Consider the following 26,536-nt stretch of genomic DNA (forward strand, 5'->3'; position numbering starts at 1 on the left):
GGCAAAGGAAATTCAATGGCCGTTTTCTAAACAAAAGCATAATCGCCAAGACCGTAGCATCAGTTCAGTGCGTTAGGAACGCGCGCTACTTTCTTCCGCCTTCATTCCTTAATAACTTTCGTTTTTAAATAATTTTTTTTCTATCGTATACAGAATTCTATTCTCCTAAGCAAGATGTATTTTTTTAAACTGAACTCCAAATATAAACGCTACAAATTGGTATTAAGTACGAACATGTCAACCGTAAATCTAGATTCTAAAACTCCAAAACGGAATTTTTTGCCACATTTTGGGAAAAAAGTATACTTTTTGGGATTGGGAACATAGCCGAATTTCGGCTATAAAATCGGGCAAAAAAATTCTGGATAGCCACAACACGGTAAAACGCGCGGTGGTAAAACATAAAATGTGTATTTCTTGTGTTTATCTCGCTATAAATCCATTAATAACAACGGGAATATACTAAAACGTATATTTTTTGAAAGAGGAATTAATAAGCAACAAGATAACGTATAAACCAATAAAATCGGATGAATAGTTTTTGCATAAGATTGAATTTACTACAGTAAGGGTCAAATACTCGATTCATCTCCTATCAATATACACTCCGTGATACAACTGGTAGTTTTAACACATACATATAGGTTTCATTTAATTAAAGAGTACAGAAAGCTAAAAAGTGATGTGGTTTGTTGTACAACAACAATTGGTTATGTGTAACCTATTCAAAAAATAATTTCGTTCAAGATAATTCAATGTAATTCTATAAACGACAAACACACTTCGTGTGTTGTGTATGTTTATTTTTAAAAATGTACACAAGTGGTTTAAAAGCACAATTTTTACACATTTAAGAGGTAATCGCTCACATTTATGTCTAATTAATGATAATTTTATGCATTAGCAAAGATTTAACGAGAAAAACTGAAGTTTAAGTTGAACTCAATTTGCTATAGGAAAACGACGGTAGCCGTTTAGACGTAAGCGGGGTAGCTTACGTCTAATTATTTGGACTAGGATAAGCCTGTGCGGACTGCTTCGCTTAAAGAAGGCTTTTAAATACTAACGTAATGAAAACAATATATAGTCTTATGGTGTGATGCAATATATATATAGATGTTTTATTAATTTTCAAATATGAACGTCTGTATAATTTACTACGATTTTGCATTTAAATAATCTGTAATGTGGAAATGTTTTGCCAAGACATGTGCTTTTATGTTTAATATGTTGCTATAACGTCGGCCAATATTTATAGATATTCGTTTGCGCATGGATGTTAGGAATAACTTGGCAAATCTACACATTCTTGCTTAAAGAAGTAAAGATACAAACATCTCGAATCTCTTTCTTTTTTATTTCGTGTGAATATATAAAGTCGTATGATGATTATAGAAATATGACAACAACAATTTTATATTGATAAAGCTTTTATCGAAATAAACAATAGGTTTATTGTCCAATGTTAAAAAAGGAACGGTAAATAATAAACTGGATATTGTGTGTATTTTAAGTACTAGGAAACTAACTTTTTACTGGTTTCCAACTTTGCGCTAAAGTGACCTCCCCTATTTCACGAAAAGACACCAGTTATACATGACCACAGAGCCATGCGTTTAGCGGCGCTTTCTTATAACAGTTCACTCAGTCGTATTAACACTGTAATGCAATTACGCTGTCACATAAATGTTTCTCCTGCTTTCGAACTGCTGTATCTCATTATGCTTTGAAATGTTACCTATTTGTGAAACAATAAATGCCTACCTTACACCGATTAAATGTGGTCGTATCTTTTGTGAAGTGGTTTAAATTTATATTATCAATGTCAGTGTTTAACAATAAACTAAACGTGTGGACTTACTGGGTCGCGTTTGTTAACGTGCGCCTCTGGTAGATTTAAACCTACGTTTGTTATTGGAAGTAATCTACACTTGCTTGTGTAACTATTCAATCAATAGATATAGTGTGATGTGAATATTATTGAACGTATTGAACCACCCTTCTGTTCACATAACAAGTGTTGATTTTGCTGTGCCAAGTAAGTTTTCTTTTTCTTAAATATGCTTTGTGGCTTAAGATTGCAGTATGTTATTTATAGTAACTGTATTTGTTTTGCTTAAATTATGCTTTAATTATTCTTAAATCACAATTATATAAATATTTCATATGCTCAATTAGAGTATTACAAAGGACTCCGTGTCTCATTTCAAACATATCACACATGAATTCACCATGTAAACAATTATACCTCGAGAGACGAATGTGTAGCCTAGTGAAACATGATAGCGATTTGTAAATTTCCCCAATACTATATTTGTTTAAAGTGCGAACTTCATGGTCCGGATATTAATGAGATAACCTGTGTCAAGTGCCAGGGATTGTCTCTAGCCGTCACCCATAGGCGCTCGATGTCAAATACAATGTTTTATTGATTGATTTATTTGAATTTTATTTTATTTTGTTTTTAGTTACCCGTTGTTTATTATAATGCATACACATACTAAATTAATAAAAACCTTCCGACAAAACGTCTTCTTAAAAAAGATAAAGTTCGACTATGTACATAGATATTGACAAGATAACCGAACCCCTTCAAATTTGAATTAAAGGCACTTTTCCCACCGGTATAATCTGTTTTGAGAAACATCACAAAGTTCAGGTACAATGACACACAGATTTATTCATAAAAGTTGTCATTGAAAGCGCCATGCGTAACAGCGTTTCGCGTCAAGAATTAAGGTAGAAAAGCCAAACTTGGTTACATCATACATGCAGCACTTAGACTCCATACAAGGCATCACTTTCGATTCTAAAAGGCAAAGCTGATATTACATATGACTTTATAAGTGAAAAAATCATCAATGGCAATATTTGTGCATCAAAGCAGGTTTTGAACCGGATTCGAACAAACTTTTTTTTATTTTTTTAGGGACATTTTTGGTAAAATCCATGTAGAAGCAGCATTTCTGATGTCATTTGACCCAACAAAAGGGCTTGCTTGCATGGAAAAACAACACACTTGATTTCCTTACTAAAAAAAGTCATCGTCAGACATGAGCTTTAAGTATTTTGTCACACCTGGACCTATGATTTGATTTTTTACGTGCTGATTTTTTTTTGGAAATTACCATGGCAGATGAAATCAAGTTAAACAGTTGGTAAGGAAAGATTCATGTGTATGCAATTTACAATATCTTTTGATGATTACCCCATTTATTGAGTGAAACAATAGTTACAGGGATTTATCACATCGTCTGTGGATGTTTCTGTTGAAACTGAAAGTAGATAGAGAAAGAGCGATTTTCCCGGCCTGCGCGCGCATTTCAATAAGCGAGCGGGGTGACAGCGATTTAATTATGCATAATGATGCACTTCCGTTGCTTGGAAAAATGGCTTGTCAATATCTATGTACAAAGTCGAACAATTGTTTTTTAAGAAAACGTTTTGTCGGAAGGTTTTTATTGATTTAGTATGTGTATGCATTATAATAAACATCGGGTAACTAAAAAAATAAAATAAATAAATAAAACATTGTCATTGACATCGAGCGCCTACGCCATCACCAAATATATCACAGTTCATTAAATATATCCCCGTGATAACATTTCGGTATAGAACTATATTATACATCATCGTCATCAACATAAATTATGCTTAACTTATTAATCTGTAGTGGCAAAAGCATATAACATCGAAATAAGTTTTATTTATGTTAAAGGAACTAAATGAATTTAGATTTGTATACGGCCGTTTAAAAAACGGTACGTATTATAGTTTCATCTTGGCGGCGGGCGGGCGGGCGGCGTTAATAGCAGTGTCCGCTCTCTAATTCAAGTAGTTTTCATCCGATCATCACCAAACGTGGTCAGAAGTTTTATCTAGACAATATCTAGGTCAAGTTCGAATATGGGTCATGCCGGGTCAAAAACTAGGTCACAGGGTCACTTCAAGCATTTAGCATGGTGTCCGCTCTCTAATTGAAGTAGTTTACATCCGATCTTCACCAAACTTGGTCAGAAGTGGTATCTGGACAATATCTATGTCAAGTTTGAATATGGGTCATGCCGGGTCAAAAACTAAGTCACTGGGTCACTTAGTGCATTTCAAGGATTTAGCATGGTGTCCGCTCTCTAATAGAACTAGTTTTGATTCGATAATCACCAAACTTGGTCAGAAGTTGTGTCTAGACAATATCTAGGTCAAGCTCAAATACGGGTCATGCCGGGTCAAAAACTAGGTCATGAGGTCACTTAGTGCATTTCAAGCATTTATCATGGTGTCCGCTCTCTAATTGAAATAGTTTTCATGTGATCTTCACCAGATTTGGTCAGAAGTTGTGTCCAGACGATATGTAGGTCAAGTTCAAATCAGGGAAAACAATTTCCGCCTAAACTGGTTTTTGCTAAGAAGATACTCAATGTAGAAGAAACATATCATACAAGCGGAAAGTGTCTTCCCTGATTAGCCTTTGCGGACTGCACAGGCTAATCTGGGACGACACTTTACGCACATTCATTAAACCCCCTTTTCACAGAAAACGGCCGCTTTATTACACTTGTACTTTCGTACTAGATTCAAGCACCGAGATTCCACAACAGCTTCTTGATTGCTCGGTGCATTTCAGCTCATCTCACTCTCTCTTGCCAATAATCTACGCAATTACTGGAGATTAAGTGAATTACTTGAATGCGTACGTAGAATATATTAAATGTGTGTAATATTTCAATCATAATACTTACGCTTGTGTGTGTAGACAGAATACAGAATACCGCTTTCTTGTTTTGGATTCTGTTAATTGTTTTCAATGTGATATACTTTCAAGTAAGTTTAAACGCTAAGGTAATATTTATAGTTATTTAAGCAATTATTTTAAATTAAGTCGCTTTCTTGTCTAACGATACTAATAAAACAAATAATGCTCGCAACTGTTTTAAACATGAGCATTTTTGGTGCAAAACTCCTTTTCTTTTGAAGGGCAAATCAATTTTTCAGAGACAAACATGAAATATCAAGATATATTTCGTGCATTTTTAGCTCACCTGAGCACAACGTGCTCATGGTGAGCTTTTGTGATCGCTTTTTGTCCGTCGTCCGTTGTGCGTTGTGCGGCGTCAACATTTGCTTTGTTAACTCTCTAGAGGTTACATTTATAGTCCAATGTTCATGAAATTTGGTCAGAAGATTGGTTTCAAAAATATCTTGGATGAGTTCGAAATGGTTACGTTTGCTTAAAAAAAAACCGCCAAGGGGCGGGGCATTTTTCCTTATATGGCTATATATGGCTATAGTAAAATCTTGTTAACACTCTAGAGGCCACATTTATTGTCTGATCTTCATTAAACTTGGTCAGAAGATTAATCTCAATAATATCTTGAATGAATTCGAAAATGATGCCGGTTGGTTGAAAAACATGGCCGCCAGGGGGCAGGGCATTTTTCCTTATATGGCTAACCTTGTTAACACTCTAGAGGTCACATTTCATTTTCGAATCTTCATGAAACTTGCTCAGAAGATCACTGATATCTTGGATGAGTTCAAAAGTGGAAACCTTTGATTGAAAAACATGGCTGCCAAGGGGCGGGGCATTTTTCCTTATATGGCTATAGTAAAATCATGTTAACACTCTAGAGGCCACATTTATTGTCCAATCTTCATGAAATTTAGTCAGAAGATTCATCCCAATAATATCTTGGACGAGTTCGAAAATGATGCCGGTTGGTTTAAAAAAATGGCCGCCAGAGGCGGGGCATTTTTCCTTATATGGCTATATATAGTAAAACCTTGTTAACACTCTAGAGGCCACATTTATGGTGCAATCTTGATGAACTATGGTCAGAAGATTTGTCTTAATGATATCTTTGATGAGTTTGAAATGGTTACGTTTGTTTGAAAAACATGGCCGCTAAGAGGCGGGGCATTATTGTACACATTGCGAGAGCCGTGAATTGTTAAAGGAGAAATGCCGTTTTTATAGCGAAAAATGCTATTTTATAAATAATTATATTCTAAAACGATTGAAATCATCAAGAAAAATGCATACAAACATTTTGATACTTAACAATGATGATTTTGTGACGTAAACTTGACACAACGTGCATTACACGGAAACTCGTCGATTTTTATCACGGATTGGAGCTTGAAAACTTCGCGATTAACGTCAACTGTAACATTTAAGATTGTGTTATTTTTATGCCCCCCCCCCATCGAAGAAGAGGGGGTTTATTGTTTTGCACATGTCGGTCCGTCCGAATATCCGTCCGTCCGTATGTCCGTCCGTCCGTATGTCCGTCCGTCCACCAGATGGTTTCCGGATGATAACTCAAGAACACTTAGGCCTAGGATCATAAAACTTCATAGGTACATTGATCATGACTCGCAGATGACCCCTATTGATTTTGAGGTCACTAGGTCAAAGGTCAAATTCATGGTGACCCGAAATAGTAAAATGGTTTCCGGATGATAACTCAAAAACGCTTATGCCTAGGATCATGAAACTTCATTGGTACATTGGTCATGACCCGCAGATGATCCCTATTGATTTTCAGGTCACTAGGTCAAAGGTCAAGGTCACGGTGACTCAACTTAGAAAAATGGTTTCCGGATGATAACTCAAGAACGCTTACGCCTAGGATCATGAAACTTCATAGGTACATTGATCATTACTTGCGGATGACCCCTATTTACTTTCAGGTCACTAGTTTTTAGTTTTTCGTTGACTTTTATTTAAATCTTGTGTTGAAATATTTTTTCGAAAGACAAATTTTATTTGACATGGTTCAGTTTGGTGCTTTCAGGTGCATAGGGAGTCCGGGCAAAACTTCTAAATAAACACACCAGATTTCAGAACTTTTTATATTTTCTGAAATTCCGCGACAATATTCTAAATGTGTTAATATTACTAGAAACACGAAAAACGCATTATTGTTATGCCTTTATGTAGATCACAGATACGGATTATTCGAAATGCCACTATGTTTTATAAACATGCGCGCATCAATTGTTTGATATCAATCAAAGCGCTGAAGGCACTGAAGTTGTTCGCTAATGCAAAATTAAGACGCAACTCATTTTTCAAAATTAATCGCAAGTTTGAAATGATCACACGCAATTCAAATTTATAGAGTGTGTCGTAACGCACGGGTCGAGATTTGTGTGCAATTTTTATCATCCTATTTATTTCATAGAGATTACTTAGACAAAATAAGAACAACATAACCCTTTTTGGACGTTCTGAAAGCATGGCAAGTATGATGAAAATGGTAATGAGAACTAAATATACAGACAATTTGCAATCACCATCATATTCATTGAATATTGTTGGAATATCGAATACCTAATACCTCACGAAGAATATTATTTATTGATGAAAATTCCCTTTACAAAAGATAATTGATGAAAATAATTAAAAAATCTGCGAGCAATACTGTTTACTCACGCATTAGGTAGTCATAAAGACAGCCCTGTTGACCCGTACTTTGTTGTTTATGTATAACTTGTTACCCTAGAAGTTCACACGGTGTCAAAAACTCTGACCTAAACATAGGTAAGAAGCACTAATGCGCTATTTCGGCGTAGATGTTTTACCCAGCTTTTCACCTGAAATGACTTACATAACGGCATCAGACACGCATGCATATTTCGAATAGTTCATAGGCTAATTCGAGACAAAACCTCTGAACTATGGCTACGTCACTGTGTCTGTGCTCAGCGCAAAGGATGTAGCACTGTTCAGTGTAAGGAATTCCGGACTACTCTCTGTATGTTCAAACGACACAAATTGACACAGAAGTTCAGGGTCATTACTCGTTCGCTAAATCGTCCGGGGAATATATAATTCACTATCGATATTCACAGTTTTGCTTTCAAGATTAGAAAACAAAATTACCGAAATAGTATAATGTCACGATAAGAGGACAATCGTTCGTGAACGCCTTTATAGGCTGCCCTTATTTACAAGTTTGCTATTTTGAATTAAATTTTGTATCGAAAAGCATTGTGCTAAAATGTGCCATTTGCAATTCGCAATGAGATTTTTAATGACCCTCGTCATGCGAAAATGGGTCTTATTCCATATGCACCCATCTTATATATAGCCCACTTAGCCTGCACATCTCTCAGTCTGGTCAGAAGATACATAATGAGACCATAACACATTGTGTGATTTTATATCGGACAGCATCGCCTCTGACCAGACTGCGCAAATGCACATGTTGGGATTAAGATACGTTGGCCGAAACGCATAAGACCCATTTTCGCATGATGCGGCTATGAAAGTGTGATATAAATGTGTCGAAAGAAAACTGCGTTTAAATCAAATATTAACATACGATATATTTCGATAGTGAAGAAATATACTCATAATAAGGCATGTGAGGACACATATGATGTGCACTCCCGTAGTATAATTTTTATCTACTTACACTAATGTGTGGTTGACAATGATAACACACATTTCATGCGGTGAATATGCGACTTAAAAGTGAAAAAAACCCACAATAGTTAGACTTTTGTTTTCAATGTATTTATTTAGAAACGTAATTTGCAAACTTTATTTCAAAGTCAGCATTGACGCCGACTACCTTTTTAACAGATATTTCTTGTTATATTTAGTTATTTTAAATCTTCGGTTTTAGCGATTATAAAGCATTTTTGAGGTTGTCTATAGTATACCTGTAGTAATTGGTTGACTCGTGTTCAGCGTTCTATAAATTGAGAACTGTGCATATAAACAAGCTTAACCTTCTACTATTGCGTTGTTAGCACCCGTAAATACAAAAGATCGCCGCTATCTGTTGAGATCAAAAGAACGTTTCCCAGAAATATCAAATTTAACCCCGCTGTAGAAGCATGAAACAGAAACAGATAATTGTTGTTAAATTTGATTGTTTTTTTTATATTCGGTTTTAGCGATTATGAAGCACTTTTGTTGTTGACTATAGTATCTCTGAAGTTATTGTTGAACTCATGTTCAACATATTATAAATTGAGAATATAAACAAGCGTTACCTTATACTATTGCGTTGTTTTCACGAATCTATTCATAGCATCAGATTATGAATGATCTGTACTACGTCATTAAGACGCAGAAGATAATGGACTATTTTAATCATTCATAAACAATCTCTTCCGCGACAAGTATAATACAAGCGTTGTTTATTGATTCTTTTCTATATAAGCTACGTTCGAAAATATTCCATTTAACACGATATTTACATAATTTTACCATTTGCGAATGAATATACTTGCATAAATTATACAACTCTTTGTCGCGCGGATACGGCAGATGCGGCAGATGTGGCGGGTAGAAGGCTTTCCGTATATAACAGCGAACTGAATTGAAATTTTCGTCAACGACATTAGCTGCTCGCTACGCGAACAACTATAAACAAATGTTTTAACCCTTCGCTTATCGTAAAGAACTAATCAGCACAGCAGCTATAAAAAGGGCAAATACGTCTCAACTTATAAATAACTTAAGAGATTTGTGCATGGATCATGTTTATTAGTATTGATTTTATAAATACTTTACAGCTTTGCATTTCTTAGTAATAATAATTATCTGGATTAAATATGTAAGGTCTTACAGAGACTGATTGCTATTTTATTTTCTTAAATTTCGCAAATATCCAGCTAAGGCGAATCTCAAATTGACACATGTTATCAGCGCTGTGTATTATATCGTACAGATGCGTCATGTAGTTTATTGTTATTTAGGTGTTGAAATGTGTATTATCAGGCGATATATCTCAAGTTGGTTATTGCAGTCACAGTGTGATAGATAAGATAAGATATTATATCTCTCCCAGTCAAATAAACTTTGTATTATAAACATTGACCTCTGTCAGACTAGGGCTTATACAAGGGCACCCTGTCGCACCCTAACCCTTTTATCCACACTTGCCCTTATTTTATTTTGATTTTATCATATTATTATAACATAAGTTGTATTTGAAGTTTCAATGAATCAATTAAGTTGCAGTTGTCTAGCAAGTATCCGTTTTGTGTCGATAATCATGAACCGTACACCGTAGTCATATACAACGCGATCGTACTGTAGAATTACAATCAACGAAATAAAAAATAAAGTGTGTGTTGTTCCTGGCATGTGCATTACTCACAAACAAGAAAATATTTTTACCAATCCGTATACATTGGTCATCTTAAGCATCAGAAAAAGATTCCTCGCTGTCCGAGTCAGTTTCAGAAAATCTGACTGACATTCACTAAATTCCGTCTCATACAATAGTCATATTCCATTTTCATTTATTTTTCTTGCAAAAGTTGCGAGAAATTTCACATACAAAGACTTGTTATGCCGGTTTGTTATTGTGGACGAAAGGACACGTATCCAACCCACGTCACTACCTGTTTGAATCGAATGAAAATTGCGAGTAGATCGGAATATGTGAAAATTCGCGACATTGTCATATTCGATCTCGCTAATGAAAACGTCATTGAATCGAAGCGAAGTGTAAACAAGTTATAATATGCACTAATTTCGAAAAATAAAGCGTTTTTAATGGTTTTAAAAAGCATGGCATTTCACCTTTTAACAAATTTATTTGAGTATAGTCTTTATGTGCAAAAATGCTGTCATGGCGAAACATATCGATACATTTTTATTTTGACGTTATATCTCACTGTTCACAAATTCGAATTTTTATTTTGACGTTATATCTCACTGTTCACAAATTCGAATCGTTACAAATAAAACGCAATATAACCGAAATTATAGATTAACCGTTATTGAATCACACACAAAATGCAATTCATCAGTTTTAATTGTCTTTGATAAATTGCATACCAGTAATCAAATATGTGTGTACAAAACTATCACCGGTTTTTGGAGAACAATAAATCGTATAATAGACAAATAAATAAATAAATAAATACATATATAAATATATATAATCTTCTTAACGTAATCCTTAAAATAATCTTGACTGATCGAGGTCCCTTCTTCTGCATTATCATTTGTAAAATAACTAATTGCATGCTATTTAGTAAACACGTTTTGGTTAATGCGCCAGAAGCAAGTGTAACGGAGCATGGCATTATGATTCCATTTGCCAAATGGTCATCTTTCAGTAAGACGAGAATGCTTAGAAGTTTCTCTCTTAATTTTTGTTTTTCCATGCAAGTTGTAGTTATACGACTGATAGTTGTTTTCACATGCATCCGATGAACAATTTATTGGTGCCTAATGATGAGTACACCTGAATTCATTAAAAAATGATATACATTACATTTAGAATTATGTACTGTTCACATTAAACCATCAAATGTTAACCTTACTAATAAACCCAAGTATGTTATTTTTATGGAGCTTTATCTGCATGCACATATTGCCTGGCATTCAATATTTGGCGGCTTCTTTATGGCTTTAAAACATGATATGAAGTGTTGCTGAATCAAAGCTGGCGTAAATATGGTAAACGTGCAAAATTCTAGATTACAGGTTTGCTGAACGCGATACTACTGTTTTAACAAAAAATAAAGGAATACTAAAACTGCAGACACTTTTTAGATAGTAATTATTGATAACATCTGGTAGTCTTATATATAAGACTTGTAAAGACGTACCACTGATTGTATATGCAAAACTTAGCAATTCAAGACACGCATTAAATAACAGTTTTATACCAAATGGAGTTCATTAGGGTCCTATATGGGTGTCCAGCTGTGGATACTAGCGGGTTGGAATGAAGCAATTTTTTAACCTGGGGGTTACAAGCTTTTGTGTATTAAGGCTCTTCATCTACATTGTACTGAACTTTTAAATTAAGGTTTAATTTAACAACTGTAACCGTCCGCTAACTAATGCATTGTTGTCACTGATCGTAATGGCACACATTCTGAAACTGTCACAGCAAGAGAGAAATCCCATCTCCAACCCCATATTCTTAATGTATGACCAGTGCTCACTTGCAAACAATCGCCATATTTCACCACGAACGCACTTAACAGACATAAAACGTCCACATATTTCGCACTTTGACAGGTTATTATGTATGCTGATGACAATGGTTGATATAATAATAAATCTCTTTACATAACACATGGGAAGAGAAATATTGAGTTCGAGTGTCAAAGCTGTATTAACTACTTCAAATGTACAAAGCAATAATCTGCTTATAATCGTACGTTGACATGAAAGATATCATATTAATAAAATTAAAAAAATGTCGGAAGTACCCGCTATGATAGTTATCTATTATTGAAGGAAACCAAAAAGTTTAACGCCTAAAAATTCAATTTTTTTTAATGGCAGTAAACTTAAGCTCTATTATGACGCAACTATCTACCTTAATCACAAAGTTACTTTTCTGGCGATGTTTGCTATCTTTTTAGCTCACCTGATTGCGCAGGTGAGCTTTTGTGACCGGTCTTTGTCCGTCCGTCCGTCGTCCGTCCGTCCGTCCACATTTGTTCGTAAACACTCTAGAGGCCACATTTATTGTCCGATCTTCATGAAACTTGGTCAGAAGATTTTTCCCAATGATATCTCGATCAAGTTTGAAACTGGGTCATGCTGGGTCAAAAACTAGGTCACTAGGTCCAAAAAAAGAAAAACCTTGTAAACACTGTAGAAGTCACATTTCATGACCAATCTTCATGTAACTTTGTAAAATGTTTGCCTTAATGATATGTTGGTTGAGTTCAAAAGTGGTTCCGGTCCGTTGAAAAACATGGCAGCCAGTGGGCGGGACAGTTTTCCTTATTTGGCTATAGAGAAACCTTGTAAACACTCTAGAAGTCACAATTTTGGCCCAATAATCATGAAAATTGGTCAAAACATTGGTTTTATTGATATCTCGGACGAGTTCGAAAATAAATGGTCCAGATCGGTGAAAAAACATGGCCTCCATTGGGCGGGGCATTGTTCTCTTAATATGTAAACATATAAACATGTGAACACTCTAGAAGTCACATTTTTGGTCCAATGTTCATGAAATTTGTTCAAAATGTTTGCCTTAATGATATGTTGGTTGAGTTCAAAAGTGGTTCCGGTCCGTTGGAAAACATGGCCGCCAGTGGGCGGGGCAGTTTTCCTTATTTGGCTATAGAGAAACCTTGTAAACACTCTAGAAGTCACAATTTTTGCCTAATGATCATGAAAGTTGATCAAAACATTGGTTTTATTGATATCTCGGACGAGATTGAAAATGGTCCAGATCGGTGAAAAAACATGGAGGCCAGTGGGCGGGGCATTTTTCTCTATATGTATATAGTGAAAACATGTGAACACTTTAGAAGTCACATTTTTGGCCCAATTTTCATGAAATTCGGTCAGAACATTTGTTTCCGTGATACAAGAGTTGAGTTTGAAAATGGTTCCGGTCAGTTGAATAACATCGCTGCGGGGGGGGGACAGTTTTCTTATATTTATATAGTAAAAAAAGCTTGTGAACACTCAAGAAGTCACATTGTTCGCTCAATCATCATGAAACTTGGTGAAAAGATTGGTTTTTTAGATGTCTCAGATGAGTTCGCAAATGGTCCCGATCGATTAAAAAACATGGCCGCCAGGGGGGGGGGGGGGTGGGGAAGTTTTCCTTATGTGACTAGAGAGAAACCTTGTGATCGAACACTATAGAAGTCAAATTGTTTGCCTAATCATCGTGAAACATAGTCAATACATTGATTTCTCGGACAATTTGAAAAGTGGCTCATATCGGTGAAACACACTTTTTTGCTCACCTGATTGCTCAGGTGAGGTTTAAGGATTGGTCTTTGTCCGCCGTCCGTCCGTCCACATTTGGTTTGTAAACACTCTAGCATTCACATTTCTCAAGCATTCTTTATCAAAGTTGCTGAAAGATCTCAGTCAAGTTTGATAATGAGCAAAATCACATAATAAATGCCATAATTACTGCCCATAGATTGTCCAAATTTTCATTATATTATACAAAATCCTTTTAAACACTCTAGAGGTTACAATTTTGTTTTAGATTTTATGAATCTTGGTCATATTTATTTTTGTGAGCTAAGTTTGATGTTTGGTTAGGGGGTCAACTCAAAATATTGGTAACCAGGTCAAATCTTACAAAAACAAAAACACTCCATGCGCCAGAGTTTTGGTTCAATAATGATGAAACTTGACCAGGATGTTTGTCTGGACAATATCTAGGTAAAGTTTGACATTTGGTAAAGATTGAATGAACTGACTTCTCTCAGGTGAGCGAACTAGAGCCATCTTGGCCCTTTTGTTATGCAATATGTTGGATGTTACAAATTTTACCAATTTTCTAGCGACATTTCATTAGAACAATAGATATAAACCATAAATAGTTTACTTTTTATATACTGGTATGTCATACAATGGATGTGTTGTTTATTTTCAGGAAAAGGTTACGGCGAAAAAGCAAAGGATGTTCACTCAAATTCCAAAAAGCTGGCGTCAGAATTTCAATGAGAACGTCACGTTACGGGAGTTAAACGATGCTTTAGTGACGTTACACGTTCCGGCAATTGTAATTATTATGACATTATTGGTAATAGGGGTTATCGGCAACATAACCGTCTTACGTATCTATTTCCCGTATCCCAAATCAATTTCACGGGTGTTTATTATATGGCTCGGTTTCATAGACCTGATTGCGTGTTGTTTAGGAAAGCCCTTTCTGCTCGTGAGCCTCTATCACCCGTACGAATTTCCATCAGTTGGTGCGTGCAGGACGTTCCGATTTGTGCATGTGTTTCTCGTCGCGGCCTCTGTGTTTATATTTGTGTGTATTGCAGCTGAAAGACATCGCGCCATATGTAGTTTTCATGTGGTGGAAATGAAAACGGCCCGGATGCACATGATGTGTCTGATATCGTGCATATTTGCTATCGTTGTCGCCATCCCTGCTATATTTGTGTACGGTGAGAGGACAGTGAAAACTGGAGTGTTTAATATCACAGGCATAGAGTGTTTTGTGGAGGACCATTTTGAAGAAACCAACTCAGTATGGCCGAAAGTGTATTATCTGCTCCAGTGCGGGATCTGTTTTATAGCGTTTGTTATCATGCTGATTTTGTACATAAGAGTTGGGCTACAATTGAAGTGGCATTTAAGATTTTCACGATCAAACAATCGTGCCACAATAAACGTGCGTTCTTCTTATTCGAACGAATTGGAATTAAACTCTACACAACTCCCCAGGGTAACGTCAAAAACAGAAAGTCTTCTAAAGGCATCGATTTCACAGGACAGCGAACATTCTAGTGCAAACGCGCCTAAAGTAAGCGTTGCATCCACAACAAGTTGTCATATAAACCGCGCTGCTGGAGAGCTGACAACGATGTTTTGTTGGACTACTGTTATTTTCATTTTGTCATATATTCCACACCTTACGATAATTATTTACCAAACTTATTATCCGACTTTTACACAGGATATGACAACTCACGGAATTATAGCGTATAATATATGTTTACGGTCGTTTGTGATAAATAATATGGCAAATCCAGTGGTGTATTTTATTTGTATGAGAGCCTCAAGAATCGACTGTAGGAAATTGTTTTGCAAATTGCTTCCATATTGTAGGCATTAATTTTATAATTAATACTAGACTAATTGAATACAATGTTCAATTCATAATAACAGGAGAAACTGTCGTTATACAGATCGTTGGAAATGTTGTTCATCGTAGCGATTTTGATCTCATTCATTCATTATTGCACGAAACTCTTACACGGACCGTGTAATATTAGTGCATGCCACACATGTAGTGTATATTTTTAGATACGCTTACCCTGTTGCATATTATACATCGTTTTATTTTGAACACATAAAAGGCTGTGTGTTTATCGGATCATTTTGAATGACAAGAACATGTAGTTTGGGTAAAAATCGAAAATGCCGTTTTTTTTCTTTACAAGTACAAGTCTTGCATGATGTTAGGAGTTTACTCTTTGATACACTTCATATATTAAGCACTGACCCATCTTTTGAAATGGCAGCTTGTACATTGGGAATTGTGTGTTTGTCGGCGGTTCGACACTTGATTTCTTTCTTTAAAGGTTGACATAAATGCCAAACATAACATGATACATCAGATAACATACGATGTCTCAATGGAGTTTTTTTTTGGTTAAAACCTGGTGTGCTTAATATATGCAAACGTTTGTGGTAAACGCTATTAACCTGTTTTATTGCAATATATATTACACTGATTTATTAGTTGTTATGTACTGAAATCTTATTGAACGGATATCGGTTAGGGCCTTACTATTTTTAAATGTGATCCATTTTGTTTTGAAATGTCTTATACATCAGGTTGTATTACTTCGTCCATATTCTATACCATATCATCATCGTCATGATTGCCAACGTGGTTTTCCTTTGTCCATTGTTTTCGTATAAATGTCATACATCAATCGTATAATGTGTATTATCAGATTTGTTTTCTCAGTTTATGCCAGCAAATATCTTCTTCAATTATCGACCACGAATGGTTTACAGTGTTTTATTGCATGTTGTTTTGTCAAATAAAACTTTCACCCAAAGATGCCGGTCAAAGTATATTGGCAATACAAATTACATTTGTATCGCTAGTTATTGATATAATGGACAAGGAAAAAGCAAAAGCCTTCTTTAATATTAACAATTGTTATTAATGTTCCCGAAGAAAGACTTGTACATGATAATCGTACCGTAAGTCAATGTGTGTGTGGGTTGTGTGCGGTTGTGGGAAGGAGGATGTTAATAATAATTGTAAAACAACATCAAAGTGTGTTTCTCTTTAAACGCAAGTTTTATGTGTTTAATACTAAGGATGCGACATTTTCAAATTTACACACTGCAATTAAAATGAAAAACAAAAATCTAATAAAAACAACCAATTATTAGTTGTTTGTCGTACGATTCTGATAGCTTCTTAATTTGAATTTATCGTATCTCAAAGGCCATCTTTAAATCATTGATTTTTTTTTCAAACTGTAGCCGAATAAAATCGCTAAATACAACAATGCGGTATGTGATTTATTTTAATTGGCACATTACAATTGTGTGATAATAGCGCATACATTCTCATTTTAATAATACATAACAGTTTATTTGTTTCTAATCACAAAAACTGGAACGCGAAAAGCGTGTTTCAGAAATGTTGATAAGCGGTTAACTACCGTGGCAACCGACAAACAGTTGCGCGCTTATCTCGCCGAAACCCGCGACGTGCGAGAGTTTGCCGATATTTGGCGAGCTTCCTATCTCTGTTATCTACGTCTCTGTGAAAACCCAAACTTCTGAAGCATAATTCAATATACAACCCTCAAAGGAGTCAAACAACTGACAAAGTATTTTGGTTGTATGTCAATGTTATTGTATTTAAACAATAATGTATTCATAGCCTTAAGGGCTTACCCAATCAAATGTTCTTGGTTTAATTTAAAACCTCCATTGTTATTCACAACTGTGCCTAAATAGTAAAAGTTATCAACCACTTCCAATATCAGTTCGATTGTATTTCCATTTTTTCTTGTCTTTTAGTCCCCCCTACCTCTTCCGAAATACCATTAGTTTGGTTTTTGAAGTGTTGACACTAACCCCAAAGAATTACAATATAAATATAAGTTATCTAGATGTGATTGAAATTCAGCAGGTGACTTCCTAAAATAGCCATGTCAGCTGCAATTAATAATAAAATCAACACGATATCATCTATATTCAATTTAATTCAAACCGGAGTTAATGTTATCTTGTAAGTTAAGTTACAGGTCTTCAACAAATAGATAATTAGTTGCGCATGCGTGAACATGGCGAGTTAAAATTTTAAAGGAGTAAAATTACATCGAAAAAGTTAAAAAATTATGGAATAAAACGTGTGATGATAAACTAAATGTGTTTTAAGTGAACATTTTGATGATTATCTATGACAAGAAAACGCAAACCCTCCAAAGATTCGCCGGATAACGGTCAAGCAAGTTCAAAACAAAATACGAGCAAACGAAACAAAGGGAAACAAATGGCGCAAGATTCTCAAGCTTCACCCGTGACTAATCTTAGCGGACAAACACAGGCGAGCCAGGCAGGTCAGTTCTATGGTAGCCCACAACTAACGCAGATACCATATTCATACATCATGAACACGCCAACTTTTTATGGACAGGGGTTTATACCTCCGGCACCGCCATCGCCGCCGCAAAGTTCGGGCATCTTATCATCAATTTTGGAAAAGCTAAACTCTGTTGACAAAAAACTATCACAACTAGACCAAATTCACCAAACTTTATCGGGAATAGTTTCAAGAATAGACAAAAATAGAACAAAGGATGAATAATTTTGAAACCCGAATAAAGGAGTTGGAAAAATCGTGTGATTTCAGTGGGAACATGATAGAGAACTTAACAAAAAAAACCAGTGAATTTGACTCAACACTTAAATCCACGAGCAACTTGCAAAGCCGCGAGGATTCGGTGATCATGCAAGAATATAAATTACAGGCCGAAATAACTGACCTCAAGTGCAGGAGTATGCGGGAAAATCTGTTATTGTTCCAGATACCTGAGGAGAAAGAAGAACAATGTGATAAAAAATCCTGGAATTTATTGAGAAAAAGCTTCATGTGCAAAACGCCCAAACCGAGATAAAGTTGCACAGGGCACATAGAATAGTCCGATACCAGCCGAATAAAGTACGCTCCATTGTTGCGAAATTCGCCTATTACCCCGACAAGGAAGGGGTCCGCAAGGAGTCAAAACAACTAAAATGTACCCCATTTGGAATATCCGAGCAGTACCCACGGGAAGTTATGGAGGTCCGACGGAGGCTGATACCCATCATGAAAAAGGGAAGATCCGAGGGTAAGGAGGCGTATCTTAAAATTGACAAACTGTATATTGACAAGCAAGTGTATAAGGAATAGGACGTTAGTGAGGATGTCATTAAATGTGTCACATGGAATGTGGAAGGACTTACTACGTTTAAATGCTCTGATAGTAAGTTTTCATATTTTCTTTACAACCACGATATTATATGTCTTACTGAAACTTGTACGAATTAAGACTCTACCATAGATCTAAAAGGCTATAGCAAACCTATTCACTCGTACAGACGACTGCAACACCATAGAGCGTAGCGCTCGAGTGGTGGCATTGTGATTTACATTAAAGACTCCATTCGTAAAGGTGTTACAATAGTAAAAAATGACATTGATTGCATTGTTTGGCTTAAATTAGATAAATTGTTTTTTAGTATTGAATCAGATGTATATTTATGTGTTGTAAATATTGCACCTGAAAATTTCCCTGCTCATTCTTTGTATACTAATGATATTTTTCAAACTATTGAATTCGATATAAATTTTTATCAAACCAAAGGAAAGGTATTTTTAACTGGAGACACAAACTCGCGAACGGACAATAATGCCGATAACATCGAAAATGATAGGTTTATAAACGATACCGATTTTGATATTGTCCCAGATACTGAAACCCTAATCCCACGCTCAACCTGTGACCTAATTACGAATCGATTTAGAGACTACCTGTTAGATATATGTAAAGCGACTAATATTCGCATCGTGAACGGACGTTTACATAACGATCAAAATACATGTATATGTAAAATAACGTGCTTTACACATCATGGTGAAATCCTAGTCGATTATTTATTAACTGCGCGCAACAATTTTAAGGATATCACAGATTTTACCGTTAACAATTTCACGGAATTCTCGAATCACGCGCCTCTGACATTTGCTCTGCGCACGAATAACACTGTTTCAACTAGTAATACTAATCCGATTGTTTATTTTAAATGGAAACCCGAGAAAAAATGCGACTTCCTTCGTGATGTTTCGTGCGATGTACATAATCTGGGACAAATGTTATTATCTCAGATTGATTCAAATTCTGATCCGGATTTGCTAGTGGGAGAATTTTCAAACTTCTTAAGTTCTAAAGGAGAACAGTATTTTAAACGCATAATAAAACTTGAAAGTAAAGGGTTTATAGATTCTGATAAAAATAAACAAAAGTGGTTTAACGAAGAATGTAAAACCAAACAATCTCTATGTACAAGAGCTATATACGAGTATAATCTAAATAAAAACGAGCGTACACGAGAACAAATGATTGCATCGAAAAAAGATTATAAGTATACATGTAGAAAAACTAAATTAAAATACAACACTGATCAAAGCAAGCATACGGACACTATGAGGAGGAAATCACCCCGTGAGTTTTGGAAATTATTTAAACGTAAAACTACATCACAAAACTCGGATACGATATCGTTAATCGAATTTTACCATTATTTTTGTAAATAAGCGTACGAAGGTGACGTAAATATTAATTCGTTTGACGCCAATACTTTCTTACATGAATTTGATAATAGACTAAATACAGAACCCTCATACCCCGAACTCGACAATCCTATATCGAAAGAAGAAATTATAAGGGCAACAAAACGGTTGAAAAACAATAAAGCTCACCCGAGTAACAATATTTTCGATGTATATTTTACTGAAACAATCCATGTTATCGTCAGGCCGTTAGAGTTATTGTTTAACTACATACTTGATAAAAAGCGTTTCCCCGCAGCTGGGCATCCAGAATTATAATACCAATTCATAAACGTGGAGACATATCAGACCCAAATAACTATCGAGGAATTACTTTAATAAGTTGTTTTGCGAAATTGTTTACAAACATATTAAATGAACGTCTTAAACAATGGGCAAAAAAAAAGACATTTTAACGGATGCACAATTCGGCTTTAAACCAAACTGTAGCACGGTCGATGCAATATTTTTTCTTAATGCCCTTATAGAAAAACAGTTTCAGAATAAAGATAAACTATATTGTTGCTATATTGATTACCGGAAGACATATGACGTCATCAATCGCGGTCAATTATGGAGTAAGATGATTAATGTGGGCATCGACGGTAAACTCTTAACACTTATTCGATCCATGTACGATGAAGTTAAATTACAGGTTAAACACATGGGTAGCTTATCAGACTTATTTAGTAGTAACGTCGGCCTATTTCAGGGAGAGTTATATTGTTTTCTCTCTTTATTAACGACATCGATTCGATTTGAAAAATGGAATAAACGCCGGAATAACACTAGACCAAATAACGATATATTTATTATTATTCGCTGACGACGCGGCTTTATTTTCTGAAACACCGGAGGGTATCCAAGAGTCATTAAATAATTTAGCAACCTACTGCGATATGTGGAATTTAACAGTCAACATTGAAAAAAAACTAAGGTAATGGTATTTTGGAAAGGAGGCACAATTAGTGAAACGTTAAAATGGACTTATAACGGTCAAGAAATAGAAATTGTTAACAATTTTAATTACCTTTGAATTGTCATGTCAAGCGGTGGGTCATTTGTGACCGCAACAAATACACTGTATGGCAAAGCTTTAAAAGCAATGCATTCTTTGTTCTCTCTAACAAAAGACATGAACGTACCTATAAATATCATGTTTAATTTATTCAATGCATATGTATCATCAATTTTAAACTATAACTGAGGTTTGGGGATTTATGAAAGCGGAAAACATTGAGCGCGTTCATCGTAAATTTTGTAAAAGAATATTAAATGTAAAGATGTCAACAAACTCATTATCGCTATATGCCGAAATTGGTCGCATCTCCTTGTATTTAGACAGATATGTCAGGATCGTGAAACACTTTTTGAAGTTATATACAGTAAAACAGAGTAATTGTATTCTTAAACACATTTTACTATCACAGAGACTAGAAATTGAACGCAAAAATAACACAAACAATTGGTCATCGAGAGTACGGGACATTCTCAACCAAACCGGTTTTAATGATGTATGGCTATTTCCCGAATCCGTGAACTCTAATCAATTAATTCCGTTACTTAAAAACATATTACAAGATCAGTATGTTACTAACTGGAATGTAAGAGCAATATCATCTGGTTCAATGATTTCATATAAGGAATTAAAACCAATATTCGAAAGATCTGCGTATCTGGATATTGTTGAAAATAAAAAACATAGGACTATCATCGCTAAATTACGTTTGTCGTCTCACAAATTATTTATTGAAACGGGTAGACACCAGAACATTGTCAGAGACCAACGAAAATGTGTTTTATGCCACCTAAAAGATATCCAAGATGAATATCATTTTGTTATTAAATGTCCTTACTATGCTGATGTTAGGAATTAATTAATTCCAAAGTAATATAGATCTCGCCCAAATATGTTCAAGTTTATCTAACTACTTAAAAGTTCAAATAAAATAGTGCTAAGAAAACTAGCCATGTTTTGTTTAAAATGCTTTAAAATGCGAGAAAATGTCTTATATATGTATGATAACTGATATATTTTTCACAAAGACAATATGCTTATAATTATGTTATACGTGTTGCAATTACTAAACTACAGTTTTACATTATGTAATCACTATGTAGTAACCTTATCCATATGTCATCCTCACTAAAACATGTTGTATTTCATTCCTTTAAAGTGATATTTCTTCGAAATGATGTATGTTTTGTATTTAACTTAACGCATGCTGTTATTGATTATGTATGTTTATGACGATGAGCTGTATATGCATATTAATAAGTCGAAATAAACTATTCTGTTCTGCTCTGTTCTGATAAAATAAAATCGACGACATTACATCCGCTTGCCTCAGTCAAACCGCATAACTAAAATAATCTGAATAAGATGAACACGATTTAATACGTGACTTAACATTCGCATACATATCTTTCACTATTCTGAGCAATTTGCATTTTATACCAGACTTAAACATTTTCAACCATAATGCATTACGGTGTATACTATCAAAACATTTTAAGAGATCGACATTAATAACATACACACGTTTATTTTCTCATAAATCATTTTGCACAATAGACATAAAAACATATATAGCATCAACAGTTGAATAAAATTTCTAAAATCCAAATTGGGCAATTTTTTTAAATCGTGGTAAATATTTTTGAAAAGTAACTTACTTAAGTAATCCCTTATAGTTATTAACATCGTTAACAGCACCTTTTTATTTATGCAAAGGGATTATAACACCCTCTTGATAAAGGAAGCAGCCGCTTATCAATGAGGAGTACCATCACAGCACCCCAGTCTCATTACTATCAAGTCCTCCTACAGGTTGTTTTTTAAGAACCACATATAGAAGGCCGCAGGCCTGACCGTATCTTGCCAATGGCATGGACCCTTTAGTATAAACCTTTAACCCCGCTCACTATCCAGCGTTTAAACTTCCGGGTTTACATTTAAACCGACTATTAATAGCTTATTAATATCTTAGTTAGAAGGTGATTTTTCAAGCGGTTCCGTAGTGTAGCGTAGGTTACACGCTCACTTCACATGTGAGCGGTCCAAGGTTTGGGCCCCAGTAGAATCAAATTATTTTATTTGTGTTCTTTGCTAACTTTTTGTTTTGATGTAGACATTTTAGTTTACATACATATGCTGGTTTATTGTAACCATTTTTGTTTTTAATATGCCCATGAAATATATGTGTGAGAGGGTGGGGGGGGGGGTTCGTAAACCCATTAAAATCTTATACAGTGTTTTCAAATCAATGAGTACTCAACCCCTATCGTAAATGAGCAACGTAAGAATAAGTTCAGAATCATCTCCCCTTGAAGTTGAGAAAAATATGAAATTACGCTGATAAAGCAGATTTTTTAAAACCTACACAGGTCTGTTCTATTAATGAAAACTGCACGCGGATGCCAGTAAAAAAAGGAAACCAATTTAAATAAAATGAACTATGAAATATTTGGGGTTATAACACAAAATCATAGATAATGGTTATACCAGTATATGTTTCTATTTTGTTTAAAATAATCGGCCAATATATTACTATTTACAGTAGACAAAAATCGTTCCATGTAACTTCATTGAGTGCCTTTTATACTGAAATTCCCGACGCCCTTTGATGCTTTGCATCAATCGTTATATTGTAGACAAAATTTAATATCGGTTTACGAGTCTCGCGTAGCTTGGTAAGGGTTATATTTAACGGTTTAGCAATCAACCTTGTGCTTAGGGGAAATCCCTGCGTCATACGGCTTGATATACTTTCAAAAAGCAAGGAAACGTTCCGGAAACATGTAGACATTTGTGACATAAGAACAATACTGACGAAACACATGGCTTGATACTCAAACATATATTTGTAGCTGACGTGACCGTCTAATAACATGAAATTTGTTATCATTTCAATTTTAAAGAGGCCTTTTCACGTTTTGGTAAATTGACAAAATAAAAAAAAATTGTTTCAGATTCGCAAATTTGCGTTGAAGTTATGATTTTTTGTGAGATAACAGTAATACTGAAGATTTATCATGCTCTAAAGTATCCATAATATGCATCTTTTGACGATTTAAAAACCTGAAAACTATAAAGCGTTGCAACGCGAAACGATTAAATAATTTTGACAGTTATGTTGTTGTCGTTATATTGTGTGATGCTACGAGGATAAGCGATAAACTTTTACTTCAAGGGTCAGTGGTTCGAGCCTAGTAAAGGGTTCCTTTTTTTTCTTTTTTTAATTTTATTCTTTATTTACCGGAGCCTTTATGATCCAATGTTTACATTTATCAATATAAATCATTTAATGACACACTTCAATAAATGCCATAATCTGTGAAAAGGCCCAGTTAAATCAGCGTATCTGTTAACCGGTTTAACCATGAATACTTAAGCTTGATTATCCTAGATTTGACAATGCCATTATATATGTGTCATGTTGGTTAGTGGATTGTACATTGAACATACAATTCTTACGTGATACTCGCTGACTTGCATATTTACAAATAGCAAAATAACCGTTGCAAAACGAATAGTAAATAATGCATAAAGAAGTACCGAACGTGTATAGCATAATTACTATAAAATTAGTTCTTATTCGAATAGCACACATATTTTTAACAATAGGTTTCAATCAAAATAATGTTTACATTATCGTTATTTATCGTTCAATGTATTTTTCTATTTTGTTTAGATGCGTGATTGTTTAAAACATTATATATTTCTTCGTAGCATTACTCCAGATCAAAGTTTCTGACTTCTGTATCAGTAACCAACGATAACATAAATATTAATTCTTAGTTATACAATTTTACTTAGGACCCTATATGACTTTCCCAAGTTGCAACGAGTTTTCCTTTGCAGTTTATTCCGTTGTTTTATTTATCTCATTTTCAAAATATGAATGTATAATATAGCAGTTTACGCAAACGAAACACACTGACCACTTGTTTTCTAGACGAATTGTTGCTGCTGACCACCAGTTAAGTTGTGTAGTAGAATGTAGATTTTTTTGTAAATCACATATGAATTTCATGATACGCGGCCAACATGTCAAGAATGGTTGGACATGGTTTTCGAGGGTATATTATGAAAAAAATGATGAAATGATTACACTGTCAATAGTTTTTATTTTGAAACTGTTTTTGAAACATCTTAAACTCAAACAATCAATTTTGAGTATTTTAAGACTGTGATTTAAAAACAAAATTGATACTTATATTGGCAAATTGAATATGATCCATAAACGGCTAAAATTCACCTAGAAAGCCTTACAGTTTTTGTTAAAGCAAAACATTGCCATGTTTGCTTAGACGCTCAGACTGCATAATGCTTTTATATTTGTTTACTGTTAAATAAGCTCTCGTGTCGCATGGGACCACTTACGCCTATGACAATACAGAAAATGAAATCCAGAAGACAGATCGATATGGAGCTAGAAGAGTGGTTTGAAATCAATATATAATTGTGATCATCTGTTCTCTGTCAGCCATCTTCCGATCCCGCCTGTCAGTGACGCACAGTGGTATGCTTGTTATTAGTATTATGACAGCTGGTCAGGTAATAAAGCATTTCTTGAATGATAACGTTCTGATGTTTCAGTTTTCGTACCTGTATATTTGGCTAAACAAAAACGGAAATTTAATCTCAGCAGGGTAAGTTGTTAATATTCACCGCTTTATCAATATTCTGATAGTGTTTAACATTTTGGTTACGCACTCTATAGAACTTACCAGAAGAAGTGTTATTTCGGAATATACCTTTGAATAACACACAACGTCATTTATAATGAAAAAGTCTTAGTTTTAGCAAACACTTTTTGATGGCAAAGGTTGGTATTGCCGATTCTCTACTGGTATTTATGGCTCATGGACGCTGGGCAGTTTTGAGACTGTTAAGACTCTGATGCGACACTGAAAAACAATCACACCATATATTGAAGTATAGTCCTAAAATATAACTATATGAATATTCAATATTATTGTGAATACGTAATAATAGATGAACAACCTTTCCTTCATTTACGCTCGCAGATAAAAAAAAACCGCAAATCTTGACACATGTCCGTTTGAACTTTCTCTACGTCAGTCACATTTTTGTACAAATATTTCAATATCTGAAATACCAATTAAAACAAATAATATGAACATAGAACAACCGACCGAGGAAACCAGGCATATGTTGTCATTAACATTTGATTCAAATTATTAATTATTTTAATAAGGTTAAACAAGTCGCACTCGGGATGGATTTCTGTCTTTTTAAC

The 26,536-nt window shown here is 34.8% G+C and overlaps 1 protein-coding gene across 1 annotated transcript; it reads left to right on the plus strand.

Annotated features, from left to right (window-relative positions):
• The first annotated feature begins 1,631 nt into the window (after positions 1-1,631).
• LOC127857042 (uncharacterized) lies at positions 1,632-16,956 on the plus strand. The gene is made up of 2 exons (XM_052393332.1): positions 1,632-2,038; positions 14,346-16,956. The coding sequence occupies exon 2, from the start codon at positions 14,373-14,375 to the stop codon at positions 15,537-15,539; it is 1,167 nt and encodes a 388-aa protein (XP_052249292.1). The 5' UTR covers positions 1,632-2,038; positions 14,346-14,372; the 3' UTR covers positions 15,540-16,956.
• The last annotated feature ends 9,580 nt before the right edge of the window (positions 16,957-26,536 follow it).

Source organism: Dreissena polymorpha, chromosome 14, assembly GCF_020536995.1.
Source record: "Dreissena polymorpha isolate Duluth1 chromosome 14, UMN_Dpol_1.0, whole genome shotgun sequence".
NCBI classification, from domain to species: domain Eukaryota; kingdom Metazoa; phylum Mollusca; class Bivalvia; order Myida; family Dreissenidae; genus Dreissena; species Dreissena polymorpha.

Bases quoted from the DNA above. Each gene is read 5' to 3' on its own strand.
- LOC127857042 (XM_052393332.1), top strand. From the start codon at position 14,373: ATGTTCACTCAAATTCCAAAAAGCTGGCGTCAGAATTTCAATGAGAAC.